The sequence below is a fragment of the Hyaena hyaena genome, unplaced genomic scaffold (genome assembly GCF_003009895.1).
Source record: "Hyaena hyaena isolate Hyena2069 unplaced genomic scaffold, ASM300989v1 scaffold_64, whole genome shotgun sequence".
NCBI classification, from domain to species: domain Eukaryota; kingdom Metazoa; phylum Chordata; class Mammalia; order Carnivora; family Hyaenidae; genus Hyaena; species Hyaena hyaena.
Genome location: NW_024080698.1, coordinates 1747033 through 1767208, shown reverse-complemented (window position 1 = coordinate 1767208; position 20176 = coordinate 1747033). Strand labels below are relative to the sequence as shown.

The 20176-nt window shown below is 38.8% G+C and overlaps 1 protein-coding gene across 1 annotated transcript in view; it reads left to right on the top strand.

Annotated features, from left to right (window-relative positions):
- Positions 1–20176, top strand: part of PLEKHH2 (pleckstrin homology, MyTH4 and FERM domain containing H2) — a 117977-nt gene that overhangs the window by 68327 nt on the left and 29474 nt on the right. The window contains exons 16-21 of the mRNA XM_039232437.1: positions 2381–2461; positions 6458–6637; positions 10100–10208; positions 11097–11209; positions 17037–17216; positions 19059–19156. Of these exons, the coding sequence (XP_039088368.1) occupies positions 2381–2461; positions 6458–6637; positions 10100–10208; positions 11097–11209; positions 17037–17216; positions 19059–19156 (761 nt within the window). The remainder of the gene's footprint in view (positions 1–2380; positions 2462–6457; positions 6638–10099; positions 10209–11096; positions 11210–17036; positions 17217–19058; positions 19157–20176) is intronic.

Genomic DNA, 20176 nt, shown 5'->3' with positions numbered 1-20176 from the left:
ACACAGAACTGATAGGAGGGACCTTTGTTACAGATTCAAGGTAAAAAATGATTCTTTCGGTTATTTTGTTTGCCAAAGCCCTAAGGTTGGAGATGGCCTTTACATTTTTATGAGGGTTCTTCTGGCACAGTTTGCTTTATTATGAGTTTAATAAGTCAGAATTTTAAGAAATTCTAATATAATTGGACATACACATAAAGATAGACTGTGTTTGGGGCGCCTGGGTGGCTTAGTCGGTTAAGCGTCTGACTTTCGCTTAGGTCATGATCTCGCGGTTCGTGGGTTCGAGCCCCGCGTCGGGCTCTGTGCTGACTGCCAGCTCGGAGCCTGGTGCCTATTTCAGAGTCTGCGTCTCCCTCTCTCTCTGGCCCTCCCCTGCTCACGCTGTCTCTCTCTCTCTCTCCTAGAAATAAATAAAACATTAAAAAAAAAAAAAAAAGATAGACTGTGTTTTTAAAACACAATTTTTACAGTGAATTGGCAGAGGTCTTTGTTAACTTGTAGTTCTTCAAAGGTACACATTGTTGTGCTTTAAAGATAAATCATTTTAAAAGTATGCTCTTTACAGCCAGATGCAATGTATTCCCATTTTGATGAGAGGCCCTTCTGGGATTTTATTAAGAAGAAAGAAAGAGAGAAGGGGGGGGGGATGAAGACAGGGAGGGAGGGAAGAAATATAGAGGAAGAAAGGAAAGAAAGAAAGAAAAGAAAGAAAGAGAGAGAGAGAGAGAGAGAGAGAGAGAGAGAAAGAAAGAAAGAAAGAAAGAAAGAAAGAAAGAAAGAAAGAAAGAAAGAAAGAAACTGAGTGATGCAAACTATTTAAGACTTACAGGATATTTATCTGTAAATATATGTTTCTAAATTTAATTACACTGAAATATGTCTTCCAAATGAAACATTTTTTGCTTTTGCTCAAGGGGATTCTAAATCCATCAAACTGTTGGATGGTGGTGTTTGCTTAAACCACAGCCCAAAGTCTGGCTGCGTGGGTGGGCTTAAAGAACATGTGTTTTACTTCTCCTTATTCATAGTGCGGAAGGAAGTGTTTATTGAGTAACTACTATTGTCCCTTATTTACTTCTCTCCCTTGGTCATCACATCAGCCCAGTAAGATCTACAATAATCCCACATTATGGACCAAAAGGCTGAGTGAGAGGTTAAGTCAGTTGCCTGAGGACATCCGTCTAGCATGAGGCAGAAATGGAATTGAAGCTGGGGTCCATTTGACCTCAAAAAACAGGCCTTTCCTACTACGGTGACTTGCCTCCTTGTAAAATCTATTATATCAGTTATTTGTTTTCTTCTCAGTGTATTCCTATCAGACCAGTCCATTTCAATGTAAGTCATTGCAAGGGCCCTGTGACACATGCGTGCCTCCCACTGCCACCCCTCCTGTCCCTTCCATGGTGCCCTGTCGCCTCGCTCGCTCAATGTCCGACACACCATCTCCAGCCATTTCCCCCTCTGTCCAGTGTTCTTTCCTCAGATGACTGCATGGTTCATCCACTTCCTCCAGGGCTTGACCCAAAGTCAGCAGGGCCTCTCTGAGCCCCTTCTCTTAAATTATAAAACACACAGACCCTAGTGCAATCTCTGACTGTTCAGAGTTAAGAGGTAGAATCAGATTCTGTCCCACTCACTTGACGTGTTTCCTGACATGCAGGCACTTACTCAGTATGTAGTTACAGATTTTTTTCGTTTTTGTTGTTAAGTTTTTTTTTAACATTTATTTATTTTTGAGAGACAGAAACAGAGCATGAACGGGGGAGGGGCAGAGGGAGAGGGAAACACAGAATCTGAAGCAGGCCCCAGGCTCTGAGCTGTCAGCACAGAGCCCAATGCGGGGCTTGAACCCACGAACCGTGAGATCATGACTTGAGCCAAAGTTGGGGCTTAACTGACTGAGCCACCCAGGTGCCCCTAATTACAGATTTCAACATTTTGTATGACTCCTTCCGGAGAAGGCATCAAATGTTTTGAAGAATGAATCTTTAATATTTGGGAAAGCACTAGAATTTTTTTAGGTTTTAATCTTCTCATTTCTCACATTGTTAGAGGGTTAACCCAGAGAGCCACAATATTATTGAAAATCTATGAAGAACGCTTACTTGTGAAATGAGCATCTTATTTTATTCATGTCTGACTTCTTAGCCCTAGAGGCATCGTACTTGACATACAGCCAAAATTTGTTAAGCGTTGAATGGTGAGTACAAAAGCCAAACAGGTACATCTTGAACTGCATTGGGACAGTCTAGATGGACTATCACTTATACCCTGAGCAAACTGGATACATACACAGTTTCAAGTAGAGTGTATATGCTATAGGTCACGATGTCAGAGTTCCGAGCTACATTTGTAATTCTTTGAAATATGGTTTCAGGTAAAGCATGGCTACTCCAAGAGGGTCTGGTGTACACTTATAGGAAAAACATTGTACTATTTTCGTAGTCAAGAAGATAAGGTAAGTATGTACTTTTAATGAGCTAATTGGAGGCGTTTTTTGTGTGTTGTGCCTTCAGTTTTGTTTTTCACTCTTCGATTGCTACCCAAAACTTGAGAGTTTTTGATAAGGTTGAAATCTTGCAAAAATGTATTACTGAGGCAACCACATACCTACAAGGGTCTTGATTCTTAATTGTAACTCTTGGCAACTTTTGATTAATGCATCTTTGTCTTAGAAGAGAAAAATCTTCCCCATTCAGAGCTGTCACTTTCTTACATTTACCCAGATTCTGAATAAAGAAAAGAAAATCTGGGGAGGGAAAAGAATCCAGTCTTGTCCCAGGCTCTCAAATCCCTAGATACTACTTAACCTATCCATCCTCTACCTGTTTATATCCTTGTATTTATTTTTATTTATTTATTTATTTAAAATATTTTTATTTCTAGGAGAGAGAGAGAGAGAGAGAGAGAGAGATAGCGTGAGCAGGGGAGGGTCAGAGAGAGAGGGAGACACAGACTCTGAAACAGGCTCCAGGCTCTGAGCTGGCAGTCAGCACAGAGCCCGACGCAGGGCTCAAACCCACGAACCGCGAGATCATGACCTAAGCAAAAGTCTGACGCTTAACCAACTAAGCCACCCAGGCGCCCCTGTATTTATTTTTAGACTCATCTCCTCCCCAAAAGAGCTTGAGTTATCTTCACTTTCAGAGTAAAAAGATGGGAGGAGTGCCTGGGTGGCTCAGGTGGTTAAGCACCCAACTCTTGGTTTCAGGTCAGGTCATGAGCTCACAGTTTGCAGGATCAAGCCCCACGACAGGCTCTTCGCTCACAGCGTGGATCCTCCTTGGGATTCTCTGTCTCCCTCTGTCCCTCTCCTGCTCTCTCTCTCTCTTCCCCTCTCTCTAAAACAAGAAAGATGAGATAGCTTTCAAAGGTGAAGGGTATGCCAAGTTATTATTGTGGGTACTTTGCCTCACATTTGGATTACTGAAACTAAAACTTGAACCAACATGTGCCAAAAGTACATGCATAAAATATTGATGCGAGCCCCGCAGAATGGCAGCCTGTGACTGATTTCTGCATCAATGAGACCAGACTTCTTGACCCAGTGACCACGTCACATAGGTCAGTTAGTTACTTATCTGCTCTATTTTCAGACTGCACTCTCACTTCCAACCAGCTATATTTAAAATGCATGCCATTATTCTCGGGGTTGCTCATAGGATGGGAATTAACAAGCTATTAAAAATTATAGCTCTGGAGTAATGTAGGAAAATGCTTACATAAGAGTGTGACATGAAATAAGCACGATATAAAATTGTACATTCAGTATAACCCCGACATAAAGCACAGAGGCAGCTGGTCTTCAACAGCTTAGGAGAAAGCTCTGTGGCTCTCACATCAGCCCATGCATCTGACTGCAAGTATCTCAAGAGAGTGACAACTTCTCCTTCACCCTTGCCTTCCGCACCTCACCTACGTTCTCGCGGAGGCAGGCTCTAACTGAGAACCCTGGAGGGAAGGGGGTTCTGACAGAGATGGTTCCCAACTCCTCTTCTGCAGCTACGAGGAGATGTTAGGAGTGGAGGGGGTGGGATGCTGAGTTTATAATTCTCAGGCCAACACATCTACATAAAAATATGCATAGCAGGAGATGGGAAAGAACTATACAAATGTTGAGTAATTATCTGTGATGGTAGAATTTATGGATGATTTTTTACAGTCTCTTTTCCTAGACTTTCTACACTTCCTATAATAAGCATGCACTTTCAAAATAGAAATTTATTCAAATTTTGTTAAAAGAGAACTTAAACATTCTCACTAATAATTAATAATAATGTATGGGCGCTTGGGTGGCTCGGTTGGGCGTCCGACTTCAGCTCAGGTCATGATCTCATGGTTCGTGAGTTTGAGTCCCGCGTCGGGCTCTGTGCTGACAGCTCAGAGCCTGGAGCCTGCTTCAGATTCTGTGTCTCCTGTTCTCTCTGCCCCTCACCCACTCACTCTCTGTCTCTCTCTCTCTGTCTCAAAAATAAACATTAAAATAAAAATTTTAAAATAATGTAATAAAAGTGGATCACATTGGTCACAGAAGAAACAAGTCAGAAGAATGTAGATGGATGAGTAGAAATCCATTTTAATCACTAGAGAAGTATTGAGAACGCATGTGAATCCATATAGACCCACTTCGTTGTGTGCTAGAGATGTTGCAGAAACAGTTTGCTTTTAATCTGGATCAGTGTCTTCTTTTATTCAGTCAAAATATTTAAGAGCAGTAGGTCTATGTACTGTTTATGGAGGCTTGGTGAATCCTTTGGTAAAATGAATAATCACCTTTAAATATTGGGATGGATGAAACCTTGATTTTCACCAAGGGATATGTCTAAAGCACACAATTAGGATAGGATTGTCATATATAATCATGGTAGAATCCGTTTTCTTTTTCCTGTTTTTGAAAGCTTGCTACTTATTATTACAAACATTATGCAATAAATGTGTGATAAATACATTTAATAAATAAAATTGCATTTATTCAATGAATTAAAAATAGTATTTGTTATTTATTTGGCTTTTCTTTTATTGCCTTTCTTTTTCTGAAAATGTAGGTAAGTTAGTTTTAGATTTTTCCTTCAGAAGTAAATTTTCTTCATTCAGCGCCCAGAATTGTGCTTTGTGCAGAGTAACTTCTGAGAAAATAATTTTTAATTTAATGAGAAGTCATGTTTCTCATGAAGGACAACACATTTAATTAAATGAATTAACTTTTTACTGTTAGTCAGCTATTAGGCAGGTCATACTTCAGGTAAGATAAGATAGCCAGGTAAGACCTCACTGAGAAGCTAACATTTTAATTAGGTTCTGAAGGAAGGAAAAGAGCAGCCATGTGGATATTTCAGGCAATAACATGCTAGGCAGAGGGAATAGCAAGTGCAAAGGCCCTGAGGCAGGAGCATGCCTGATGTGTTTGAGGAATAGTGAGATGGGTCAGTGTTGATGCCAAGAGTTGGGACTTAAACAGCTGGAAAGATGAAGTTGCCAACAACTTAGGTAGAGAAGACTGGGCAGAGCAGGTTGGTTGAGATGCTCTTAGACAGCTAAGGAGAGATAGTGAATCTGTAGTTAAAATATGAGAGCAACTAATTATGCTGCTATGAAAGCCATGACCTTGGATGAGACCACCTGGAGAGTGAGTGTAGATGGGAAGAGAGCCCCGCACTGAGCCCTGGGCCTGAGAATGCAAATGGATATTGGTAAATATCCCTGGGCTAGGATGAGCATTTTCAGACTGCATTTGCAAACCTGATAAAATACTTTAGAAGCTGTAAATCTTAAGCAGACCATGTGCTTTTTCCTGGAATAAATGTACTTAATTAAAGCAAAAGTTTTAAAACAAATATGCTAAATACTCAACACAGCAGATAGGATGGCTTTTGTCAATAAAAGTAGGTAGAATGTAACATAAATCAGTGTTAGGAAGTTTTTCTTACCCTTTAAGAGGGAAGAAATCATGGCACTGCTTTGTGATAGATTCCATATGTTAATAAATACTCTCAAAACACACTGGGTTTAAGATGATAGTTAATCACACTTCTTTGCATCAGCTGCCTAACCTTGTCACTTTTTCTGTGAATAGCATTGAGACTTCGTGTACATTTGTCCTTTTGATCCAGTACCTTAATAACATCAATTATGTGGGGGAAAAGTCAAATGAATATTTTGACTGAGTTACACAATTTCTTGACTAGGTAATGGGTCATTTCAGTGTAGTGAATAATCCAAACTGCTGTACAGAAGTAGCTTCTTATCTAGTATTCGATCTGTTCTTTTATATCATAATTGGGTATTTTACTTGTGGCCACTACTTTTGTAACAATGTGGATAACCCAAATGCCTTTGGGCATTCATTGAAAAAAAAAGTATGCTTTATAAAGTTAAGAATGAAAAGGACTCTGAAAAATTTTAGTAGGAAAATATCTAGAAAGTGCCTTCCTCAAAATACTAACATTTCCTTTAGTTTCCTTTAGGTCAGATCAAACTCTGGGAAGCTAAAGTTGAAGAGGTTGACAGATCCTGTGATTCAGATGAGGATTATGAAGCCAGTGGGCGAAGTCTGTTATCCACACATTACACCATCGTCATCCATCCCAAAGACCAAGGTCCAACTTACCTCCTAATTGGATCCAAGCATGAAAAGGTATCTAGAGACTTACTGGTTGATTTTGAATGAAGTAGATTGATGTCATTAAGAACTGGTAATACTTTCCAAATCAATTTTATGGACACAAAGACGAGAACTTGTCAGACTTTCAGGCTCTGTTTGCAGAGATTCTTCACGTCCATGGAAACAAGCCTTGTTCAAATGTTTCATTTCTCTATCTTCTTGTTGAAGGTAATCTCAAGGTTGAAATGAGTACATTTACTTTAGTTAAATCAAAATGTGGATCTCTCAGACTGGGTATTTCAGGGTGACTCTAAGACCTCCCTTATATGTTTTACTCATTTTCAACAAAATTTTGGTTTAGATCCAATTAAAATGAGTTATTACATGTATTATATGTATATGTAATAAGTAAACAGTACAAAAGTTATTATAACATAAAACAAGGGGCACCTGGATGGCTCAATCAGTTGAGCTCTTGGGTTTTGGCTCAGGTCATGATTCCAGGGAAATGAATAGCCCATACCCGGCTCTTCGCTAACCATGCAGCCTGCTTGAGATTCTCTCTCTTTCTCTCTCTCCCTCTGTCTCCTCCCCCATTCATGCTCTCTTTCTCTCAAAAGAAAGTTAATATAATATAAAATTAAAATATAAAAATTATAAGATAAAAGAGGCATTGCAGATTAATGGGGAGGTAATGGATTATTCAGTACATAATATGGTATGCTCAATTTATATTGAGGAAATCAGCTCTTTAGAAAAACAGTTTACTTTTTCATCTCACACATGTAGCAGAATAGTTTCCAAATGAATTTAAAGAACTAAATGATATCATTTTTCAAAGAGCCTTTATCTGATCTCTGAATAGAATGTACTTTCTGAAAAAAAAACCCAATAATGTAAGAAATCACTATAGAAATGGTTGATAGATTTGACTACAAAAAATTGAAATACTTGTCTATATCAAATAAAATCACAAATATAACCAAAAGAATAATACAAAAAATAAAATATTTTGTGGATGGCTACTATATCTTTAACATATAAACTGCTTTTATAAATTACTTTTTTTAATGTTTTTTTTTTGAGAGAGGGAGAGAGAGAGCGAGAGAGAGAGAGAGCATGTGCACAAACAGGAGAGGCGCAGAGACAGAGAGGGAGAGAGAGAATCCCAAGCAGGCTCTGAACTGTCAGCGTAGAGCCCGACACAGGGCTTGAACTCACGAGCCCATGAGTTCATGACCTGAGCCAAGATCAAGAGTCTGACACTTAACTGACTGAGCCACCTAGGTGCCCCTGTTAATGGACTATTGTTAATTGGCTATTGTGAATAATACCACAAAAAAGGTGTGAGTACAGATATGTCTTCGTGATCCTGATATCAATTTGTTTGGATATATATCCAGAAGTAGAAATGCTGGATCATATGGTAATTCTATTTTTAGTTTTTTGAGGATCCTCCATACTATTTTCCATAGTGGCTGTACCAATTAACATTCCCACTAGCAGTGAATAAGTGTTCCCTTTTCTCCACATCCTCACCAGCATTTATATATATATATATATTATAAAAGCCATTCTAATGAGTGCAGGGTGGTATCTTATTATGGTTTTGATTTGTATTTCCTCACTGATTAGTGATGTTGAACATTTTTTCATGTATCTGTTGGTCATTTGTCTGTCTTCTGTGGAGAAATGTCTATTCATTTTCTTTGCCCATTTTTTAATTGGGTTGTTTGGTTGTTGTTTCTTTGTTTTGTTTTGTTTTGTTTTTTATTATTGAGTTATAGGAGTTCCTTATATATTTTGGATATTAACTCTTTGTCAGATAAATGTTTTGCAGATATTTTCTCCCATTTCATAGGTTGTCTTTTCATTTTGTTGATTGTTTCCTTTACTGTGAAGAAGCTTTTAAGTTTAGTATAACACACTTCTCTATTTTTGCTTTTGTTGCCTGTACTTTTGGTACCATATCTAAGCAATCATCACCAAGGCCAATGCCCAGAAGATTTGTCCCTATGTTTCTTCTAGGACTTTAGTGGTTTTGGGTCTTATGTTTAAGTTTTTATTCCATTTTGAGTTGAGTTTTGTGTTTGGTGCAAGATAAGGGACCGATTTCACTCTTCTACATGTGGATATCCAGTTTTTCTAATACCAATTATTGAAGAGACTGTCCTTTCTCCCATTGCATATTCTTGGCACTCTAGCCAGAGGTCAGGTGACCATATATGAATGGGTTTATTTCTAGGCTCTCTGTTCTGTTCCACTGGCTTATATGTGTATTTTTATGCCAGTTCCATGCTATTTTGATTACTGCAGCTTTGTTTGTCTTGCTCAAAATTTGTAATGAATTTTGAATCAGGAAGTCTGGAATACCTCCAGCTTTGTTTGTCTTGCTCAAAATTGCTTTGGCTATTCAGGGTCTTTTGTGACTCCTTAGGATTGGTTTTTCTATTTCTGTAAAAAATTCCATTGGAATTTTGATAGGAATTATACTGAATCTGGAGGTTAGGTAGTATGGACATGTTAACAATGTTAATTCTTCTAGTCCATGAACACTAGATATCTTTCCATTTATTTGTGTCTGCTTTAATTTCTTTCATCAGTGTTTTATAGTTTTTTGTGTACAAATCTTTCACCTAGTTGGTTAAGTTTATTCCTAACTATTTTATTCTTTTTGATGCCATAGCAAATGAAATTATTCTCTTCGCTGTTAGTGTATAGAAATGCAAATGACTTGCGTATATTGATTTTGTATCCTGCAACTTTGCTGGATTCATTTATTAGTTCTTAACAATGTTTTTGTGGACTCTTTAGGGTTTTCTACGTGTCAGATCATATCATCTGCAAACAGAGATAATTTTACTTCTTCCTTCCCAATTTGTATGCCTTTTATTTCTTTTTCTGGCCCTATTGCTCTGGACTTCCAGTGCTATATTGAATAGAAGTAGCAAGAGTGGGCATCCTTGCTTTGTTCCAGATCTTAGAGGAAAAGCTTTCAGTTTTTCACCATTGAGTGTCATATTAGCTGTGGGCTTTTCTAGTATGGCCTTTATTGTGTTGAGGTAAGTTCCTCCTGGGTATTACTTTCTTCTTTAAATTTTCTGGATTTTCCAAGTATTTTTTATGTGTTACTCATATGTACTGAGAATCAGATTTTAAATATGATAGACCTTATTGTTTCTTAAAAGAATATAAACTGGTTTTATTTATTCTAGTCTTTTAACATCATATTAATTTACTTAATTTTATCATGCTTTTGAAGAAACTTCTACAGAAAATAATAAAGATGTGAACAATGGGAAAAGGTGCTATGCATATAATGCAAGTGAGTCTGCTTCAGAACTGTTTGACTAAGTAGCTTTTGGCTATTATTTAAAAATTAAAGAATTTTTCAGTGTCAAAGTTTTCTGCTGTTTATGCAAGTTAATTTTTTCCTTTAAGTCATCAAAAATTGTATCTTAGTTAACATCTCTATTAATGTATTTTGATTTTAAGGACACTTGGCTTTATCATTTGACTGTTGCAGCAGGAAGTAACAACGTAAATGTTGGATCTGAATTTGAACAACTGGTTTGCAAACTGCTCAATATTGAAGGAGAACCTTGTAAGTTCACAACATATAAGGCTCTATCATTTATGAAACGGACCCCTTAGCCTAATGGAGTTTTCATTTGTGAGTTCCTGTTTCCCTGGAATCATCCATCTTTTGGCTTTGTCATGGGCCGAGAATCTCATTGTGGTTGTAAGCCTCCAGGGACACCATCATTCCCCAGTATGCCATGTCCTGTAACCTTTCTGCCTTTGCTCACATTATTCCTTCTGCCTGAAACTCTCCCCGTCCTTCACATTTCTCCTACCTACCCCAGGAGCTCCCCTCATCAGCAAACTCGCTCATAAAAGGTACCGAATAAATGTTAAAATTATATCCCAATGCACTTTGCATTTAACTCTTTTATAATATTTGTTGCTTTGCATTGAGATTAACTTTTTATGGCTCAGGTGTCCCCATTGAGAGTCTAGATTCGATGCTATGCTTTATATAATACAGAGATCATATTTTACTTGCAGTATCTATCATAGGAATTTAACAGATGTTGATTTTAGGAACGTCTTCAAGTTTCCCTTTATCTTTCTGTCTCCTTCTACTTTGACTTCTCCTCTCTGTCTCTCTCCAGCTCCTTCTCAGAGTCATTTCCCTACCTAGGCCACTGATCTTTAGCACATTTCAGCTTTGCAATAGTGCCCTGGTAGACTTTTCAGCCTAGAAAATTAAGACCGAGCTCTCCTAGATTTAGTTTATCCAAAACAGAAATGTGAGAATCCCAATGACCTGGAAACTAAAATAAAATAATGTTGCAAAAGATTTTTCATGACCTGTAAGACTTAAAGCTGTGAGCCAGGCCTAACTAAGCTAATTTCTAAAGGGCTACTTAATGGGAAGCCAAAATAAGTGATTCTTCTGTTTTCTGTTCACATTTTATTATGTGTGTAGCCTCTCAGATTTGGAGACACCCTACTTTGTGTCACAGCAAAGAAGGAATCATTTCTCCACTGACCACCCTACCCTCTGAAGCTCTACAGACAGAAGCTATTAAATTATTTAAGGTAAAATTTTATATGGACTTATATGTTGCTAAAATTTTAATTGGAAAAAATAAAAATAAATAATTTTGGTTTTAAGGTTGCACTCTAAAAGATTCAAAACGTGATCATCATCATCTCATTAAGAAAATGTTCTGAAATAAAATTAGGTGAATTTCATATGCGGTTGTTTTTTTTTTTTCCTGAGAGAGAGAGACAGCGTGAACAGGGGAAGGTTAGAGAGAGAGGGAGACACAGAATCTGAAGCAGGCTCCAGGCTCTGAGCTGTCAGCACAGAGCCCAATGTGGGGCTTGAACCCACAAACTGTGAGATCATGACCTGAGCCGAAGTTGGACGCTTAACCCACTGAGCCATCCAGGCGCCCCTCATATGCTTTCTGAATGAGGATTTGGGATTTACTGACATGAACTGTAAATGGTTTGGGCAGTGTGAAGCACTTAATGTCAGAAGAACCCTTTCCCCTTCAGCATCTCAAAAGGAGGGATTTCTCACATCATCCCTCCCTGAGTGTTGGGGGAGAGGGATCAACATCCTTCTTCTCCAGTGCTATTCTCAAATTCTTATTACTCAACTTATTTGAGAAATCCCTGAACATTTGATGGGGTGCCTGGGTGGCTCAATCGGTTAAATGTCTGACTCTTGATTTTGGCTCAGGTCTTGATCCCACAGTCATGAGATTTAGCCCCACATCTGGCTCCTCACTATACATGGAGCCTGCTTACGATTCTCTCTCTCTCTCTCTCTCTCTCTCTCTGCCCCTCTTCCCTGCTCACTTATTCTCTCTCTCAATCAGTCAATCAATAAAGTGTTTAAAGAAAAGAAGTCACTGATCACTTGAAATCTGCCCTTCAACTATATCACTCTTTATCTCCTCATCTCTCACTCACTTTCTGGTAACTCTTCAATTTCTTTAAGGATGTTGGATGACTTCGTTTTCACTTCACTCACCAATGCCATGGTCTTAAGATTCCTGACCTTCTTAATGCCAGTAAGCTTCACCTGTAGTCACCTTCATCTTCCCATTCTCCGACCCCACCATTCCTTACAAGTGCACTACTTCTAAAAGCTTCAATTCTAATATCTCTTTCTATAACCATAATCTCCTAGCCTATGAGCTCTCTTAGTTTCTTGTTCTTCCCTGTTTAATCCTAAGACCTTTGTTTTGAGCCATTTATTCTCTTTGACATCAAAGGAGAGCATGGGAACCATCTCTTGGCTTTTCTTCTTTATCCAGTCTGAATGACTCTCATTAATACTCATAGTTCTTTGGGACCCATGATTCCCTGCATTCTTCAGCCAGACCCCAATATAGATCATTGCTGGTGTCTGTCCACTTCCACACTGATCATGTGCACATGACTAGAAAACATCAACCAGCCATGTGTAAACTAGAGCCAATATAAATCCACAGTCTTTGCCCTCAGGGCTGACTCCCTCTTTTGCTTGTCTTTTGTCACACGCACACCCTCCAATGCCCTACTCAATAATGTTCTTCACAGCAAACTTCTATTTCATTGAAAAGATTAGAGGGCATCAAACATGAACACCTCAAATATCTCTCCCTCACAGAATTTTTAAAAATTTTTTAATGCTTATTTATTTTTTAGAGAGAGGGACAGAGCATGAGCAGGGGAGGGACAGAGAGAAAGGGAGACACAGAATCTGAAGTAGACTCTAGGTTCTGAGCTGTCAGCACAGAGCCCAGCGCAGGGCTTGAATTCATGGACCATGAGATCATGACGTGAGCTGAAGTCAGACACGTAACTGACTGAGCCACCGAGGTGCTTCCTTAACAGACATTCTTTAATTTATTTTCGTCTCCTTTCCTCCAGTCTCAGAATCTCATGCACCTTTGTAGATTCTGGTCTTGATTCTATATCAGGACCTTGGTATTTCATTTTGCCCTGGTTTCTTAAGGTCTTAATTTTTGTCTTAACTTCTTCTTGCCTACATTCCTCCCACCTCAAAAAAAATTGTGTTTGTTACATAACAAAATTATTATTAATTTGGGGGGTATGATATGACATGGTGATTATGGGAAAGAAGGCTTTATCAACTGGAGATCCATATTAAAGTATTTTTTAAGTTTATTTATTTATTTTGAGAGCAAGAGAGTATGAGCAGGGGAGGGGCAGAGAGAAAGTGAGAGAGAGAGAATCTCAAGCAGGCTCCATGCTGCCAACTCAGAACCCAAGTTGGGGGTTGAACTCACAAACCCATGAGATCATGACTTGAGCTGAACTCCAGAGTCAGATGTTTAACCAAATGAGCTACCTAGACACCTCTATTCTGAAGTATTAATTGATAAAATAAAATGATGTACATTAAGATACTCCAGAAAAAAGGTAGAAGGGAATTATACTATTCTCTTTTGCTCATGTTTTAAAATTACTGTAATAGAATGTTTTGTTTATTTATTTTTTTAAGTTTATTTATTTTGAGAGAGAGAAAGCGTGCATACGTGCGTGAGCTGGGGAGAGGTAGAAGGAGAGTGAGAGAGAATTCCAAGCAGTCTCCATGCTGTAAGCATGGACCCTGATGTGGGGCTCGATCTCACAAGTGTGAGATCATGACCTGAGCCAAAACTGAGTCAATCACTTAAAAGACTGAGCCACCCCCGTGCCTCTGGAACATTTTAATCCTCCAGTAGGACCTCGTAGGTGGCTCAGTCAGTTGAGCGTCTGATACTTGATTTCAGCTCAGGTCATGATCCTAGAGTTGTGGAATCGAGCCCCGTGTAGGGCTCCACACTCAGTGTGGAGCCTGCTTAAGAGTCTTTCTCTCTCTCTCTCCCTATGCCCCTCTCCCCCACTCATTCTCTCTCTCTCTAAAGTTAAAAAAATAGACATATCCTTCTGTAGAATACACAAATACTCCAAGGAAGAAAGACTCCATACAAATATGTTTGAAAGTCTGGATGAAGTAATGAACTTCATAACAACGTATAAATGGTCCAAATTGAATGGAGAATGAAATTTAAATAGACAAATTTTCCAGAATAGATCATGTCAATCCTGTTTAAACTGTCCCAAAGCATAGAAAAGGAAGAAAACTTCCCCAATTCTCATTTTTTCTTTTACTTCTTATGTTGGAAGATACCTTCATATTAAAAGTAAGAGGATGGAGAAATATATATCATGCTACTGGAAGTCAAAAGAAAGCTGGAGTAGCTATACTTATATCAGACAAACTGGACTTTATTTTATTTTTTTTAATGTTTTTTATTTATTTCTAGGAGAGAGAGAGAGAGAGACAGCGTGAACAGGGGAGGGTCAGAGAGAGAGGGAGTCACAGACTGAAACAGGCTCCAGGCTCTGAGCTGGCAGTCAGCACAGAGCCCGACGTGGGGCCCGAACCCACGAACCGCGAGATCATGACCCAAGCGAAAGTTGGACGCTCAACCGACTAAGCCACCCAGGCGCCCCAGGACTTTAAATTAAAGACAATAACAAGAGATGAAGAAGGGCAGTATATAATAATTACAGGGTCTATCCACCAGGAAGAATAACAATTATAAATGTCTACTCACTGAATATGGGAGCACCTAAATATTTAAAACAATTAATCACAAACAGAAACAGTCTTATAGATAAGAATGTGCTAATAGCAGGGGACTTTAATATTCTGCTTACAGCAACGGATAGGTCAACCAGACAGAAAGTCACTAAAGAAACAATGGACCTGAATGACACATTGGACCAGATGGATCTGACAGATATATTTAGAACTCTACGTCCTGAGGCCAGGGAATTCACTTTCTTCTCAAGTGCGCATGGCACATTCTCCAAGATAGATCACATACTGGGACATAAAGCAGCCCTTAACAAATATAAAAGAATTGAGATCATACCATGCACACTTTCAGATCATAATGCTTTGAAACTTGAAATCAATCACAGGAAGAAGTGTGGAAAACCTCCAAAACCATGGAGGCTAAAGAACACCCTACTAAAGAATGAATGGGCCAATCAGGCAATTAGAGAAGAAATGAAAAAAATATATGGAAACACATGAAAATGAAAATACAACAATCCAAACTCTATGGGATGCGGCAAAGGCAGTCCTATTTTGGGAAATCTCAAACACATGTAACAGTGGAGAGAATATTATGATGTTATTCCAAGGGACTTGTCACCCAGCTCCACGGCTGTCAGCACATGGCCGGTTTTGTGTTCTTCTCCAACACTGGGTTACTCTGAAGCAATTCTCAGTCACCTGGTTCTTTTTGTAAAGTGAGTTTTACTTTGGTACCGAACCCCAGAAGAGATTGTACAAAACAGGGCATTTCATGCAGAAACTGATAAAATCTCAGTAAACAGAAACTAGCATCACTAGTTTAGGGTGTCTATTACTAGTCTTTATTATCAGGTAGACAGTCATCTCTATAGAGGCTGAAAAGGCATTTGACAAATTCATTCCTAAAATAATGATACATACTTCCTTAACATGATGAAATTTAATGGTGGAAATCCTTTTTTCATTGAGTATTTCATGTAATGCTTGGGCAGCAATGCTTTAGACTAGAGAGTAAATTTATTTGATTATATTCTGTTCTCAGAAGAGGCAAAGGCTACCTGCTATATAACAACACAGTAGCTAAAGCCAACCATTGGTGTTTATGAACACTTCCCTTTAACCCTTCTCAATATGTATTATGTTTATTTAATCAGATTTTCAATGCATTAATTGATTAAACATTTACTGTGTCACTCTATGCTGTGAAGAGAATACAAAGATAAATAAGGCAGTCAGTGTTCATATGAAGTTTACAGTCTGGTGGATGACAGATGATTAATGTTCTGTATACTTTTTAAATGAATGCAGGGGCGCCTGGGTGGCTTAGTCGGTTAAGCATCCGACTTTCGCTTAGGTCATGATCTCGCGGTTCGTGGGTTTGAGCCCCGCGTCAGGCTCTGTGCTGACTGCCAGCTCAGAGCCTGGAGCCTGTTTCAGTCTGTGACTCCCTCTCTTTCTGACCCTCCCCTGCTCACGCTGTTTCTCTCTCTCCTAGAAATAAATAAAAATATTTTAAAAAAATAAAAATAAAAAAAATAAATGAATGCATATTCTGCTTTTGGGTGGAATTTTCTATAAACGTCAGTTAGGTCAAGTTGGTTAATAGTGTTGCTCAAATTTTCTAAATCCTTAATGATTTTCTATCCACTGTTCTCTCATTTATTAAGAAAGGAATATTGAAATCTCCCACTGTAATTGTGGATTTGTCTGCTTCCTCTTGCAATCCTATTAGGTTTTGCTCTGTATGTGTGGAAGCTGTGTTATTAAGTACGTAAATGTTTAAGACTGTTATGTCCTCTAGCAGAACTGACCCCATTATCATTATAAAATGACCCTCTTTATCTCTGACAGAATTCCTTGCTCCGAATTCTGCTTTGTCTGATTTGTTTCTGTGGTTTTTTGTTTTTTGCTTTTTTTTTCTTACTTCGATATTCATGCTGCCACTCCAGCTTTATTTTGTTAGTGTTATCATAATATATCTCATTCCATCCTTTTAAACAAAAACTGTTGCTATGAAGAGAATCAATATGGGCTCCTGGTGGCTCAGCCGGTTCAGCGTCCGACTTTGGCTGAGGTCATGATCTCACAGATTGTGAGTTCGAGCCCGGCGTCGAACTCTGCTAACAGCTCGGAGCCTGGAGCCTGCTTCAGATTCTGTGTCTCCTTCTCTCTCTGGCCCTCCCTCACTTGTGCTCTGTCTCTCAAAAATAGATAAATGTAAACTAAAATTGAAAAGAATCTATATAATTCATGCAGAATAAACCTAATCATTTCTCACCTTGAATATGTCTTTTGTTTGTTTGTTACATTCAGACATGCCAGCTTTTTATAAATGCAGCCGTTGACTCCCCTGCAATTGATTACCATATATCTCTAGCCCAGAGCGCTTTGCAGATCTGCCTGACACATCCTGAGCTACAGAATGAAATTTGCTGTCAGCTCATTAAACAGACAAGACGGAGACAGCCACAGAATCAACCAGGACCACTGCAGGTATATATTGATGCACACACATGCAATTTAAAATGATGTCTTCCTCGCTGTAAGAATGATACATGTTCAATATAGACATGTGGAAAATACAAAATGGACGAAAAAGAAAAGTAGCTATTAATAGTTTGATGTATATTCTTTCAGTTTATTTATATGTTCATATGCACACTTAGTTGTTCACATTACTAAAGTTGCAGCGTGCATACTACTTTTGTAAAACTGTGGAACGTAATCCTTTCCCTGATATCCTTCAACATTCTTCAAAACCATTAATGGTGCGTTGATATCAATTACTACACATTTGGGTTTCTCCAATCATTTTGCTTATTACACGTACCCCTACAGTAGACAACTTTGAACCTAACCCCTGTGTACAAGTCCACCGAATTTCTTTGAATCCATTTCTAGAATTTCCATGTTATCTTTAACAATGTTCAGCGTAATTCTTCTTTTAAATTCTTCCCAGGTAAAGAGTGGTATTTCACTGTTGATTTAGGGTATATTTCCTTAACTATTAGTGCAGCTGCATATATTTTCAGGTGGCTTTTGGTCACTGATGTTTACTCTTCCACGAATGCCTGTTGTAATCTTCACTTATGGACCCCCTATTAACTGCAGGATAAAACAGAAATTTCTTACCCTAGCCAGTAGTACTCTCAGGACATCCAGGTTTAATGGGACCTGAAGCTTATACAGATTAAGCTTATACTATTACCAGTGTGTTTTTTTTTTTTTAATGTTACTTTCACACATTTTAGAAGAACATAGGATCATGTAAACACACTCCATAGGGCCTTTCCCCGGCCTTGGAGGCCCGTGCATGAGCCGAGTTGGAAGTTTAAACTTCATGTACATTGAGGGCCCTTCATAATCTAGCTCCTCTTTCTCCACTTCATTTTATGCATCCTGGATCCAGCATACACTGAAAAGATAAATGGACCCCATTCTTCAGACACCCTGTGCCTTTACATATCCTTCACCTTGAACCTGCCAGTTTTCCTATGACCTGGACCCCCCTTCTCTCTTCCCGCCCTGTAAACTTTACAGTCAGCTCAGGCAACATCTCTCCTGTGAATTCTTCCCTGACTTCCTCAGCAGTTAGTCATTCCCTCCATTGCATATACTTAAAAAAATTATGACATGGTATTAACCATGTTATATTGTAAATTATTGTAAGATACAGAACGTCTATTCCTAGACTGTGGGTAACTCAAGAACAGGTACAGCACCTTTTTCCCCTTCCTTCTTTTTTATATAATATTTACAAAATGATTGAAGATACACTTAATCAAAAATAATAAAGGGGAAAAAAGAATACAAAACAGAAGAACAAAGTGAAATACAATCCTAGTATAAAAAGATAACATCTGCTAATATTTTTATACTTGCCCCATCTCTATATATATGCATGTATGTGTGAGTAGATTGGTTTTGGTTGGGGGTATATGAGTTTTTACTGTTTTCCAGTCTTTCTTTCCTCACAGCCATTACTATGTTTCGGTGAATGAGTAAATACATAAATGAACAAAAAAGGAACCATGACCCTAATCTTTGAGTATGATGTCAAAAAGGACTGCCGCATCTACATGACCTTTGGTACCTCAGTTGTGGACTAAATAGAGTATACGACTTAGATGGATTATGGAATGTGGAGGTTTTGTGTTTTTATGTATTATAAACCCTCTAAGCAGATAATGTCGATGTGGAAGAAAAAACAAACATTTGGGGACCAAGAAGGACCATCATCCTCCTTTCCTCATACCCTCTGTCAGTCACACTGGTTCTCACTTGGATCTCTGACTGCCAGGTGGTGTCTAACCTATGGTGCTTCTCTTTGCCCAGGGCTGGCAGCTCTTGGCTCTCTGTGTTGGGCTCTTCCTTCCCCATCATCCTTTCCTGTGGCTCCTCAGGCTCCACCTAAAGAGGAATGCAGATTCCAGGTGTGCAGAAAACTAGCCAGCTGAACCGTTTATGTGGTCTCTGAAAGTCTACAATAAGTCATAAGTATTTAGTAACTTGCCGGGTACCTTCGTGGGAAAGCCCGTGAAACAAATGTGGGTACAAGAAGCCCTTGGTTATCACTCATGTGAGGCTTGACAAATACTTCCTTTGTTATGTTAAATCTCCTACAGAAGATTGCAATAAGAGCTTGAAAAACTGACGAAGAATAATTTTTAACTGAAAAGTCTATGTACTTTTCAGGGATGAATGACTTAGCATTAGTGGGTGCTCATTCCATAAAAGCAACTGTTTTGTTTCCTTCATTTTCCCTATGGCTACTTTTCTCTACATTGAATTCTTTTTTTTTTTTTTTAATGTGTATTTATTTTTGAAAGACACAGAACACAAGTGGGGGAGGTGGGCAGAGAGCGAGGGGGACAGCATCTGAAGCAGGTTCCAGGCTCTGAACGGTCAGCACAGAGCCCGATGTGGGGCCTGAGCTCATAAAGTGTGCGATCATGGCCTGATCTGAAATCAGACGCTTAACAGAGCCACCCAGGCATCCCATCTCTACATTGAATTCTTTCATGTAGGGAAATTTCCCCGATGGCCTTCCTTCCTTTAATACTTGTGTGTATTTGAATTGCTTCAGAATTTTTACTCCTTTTGAAAAGACATTTAAAATCCAACTATCAGAATGGCTTTCTTACAGTGAGACCCAGGGCACCCAGCCAAGGGTCATCGGGATCATTTTGTGCAGTAGGTTCACATTAGGTTGCTTAAATAGACTCTGGGTCTAAAACAGACAAACACAATGAGACAAAACAAACCGCAAATAGTGGGAATGTATTCCCCAATTCATATTATATTTTGGAGACTGTAATCAAAGTCATGTGACTTTATTTATTTGTTAGTTTGTTTTTTTAACTCTTTTTTATTTAATTTTGAGAGGCAGAGAGAGACAGAGCATGAGTGGCGGAGGGACAGAGCGGGGGGGGGGGGGGGGGGGGGGGAGAGGG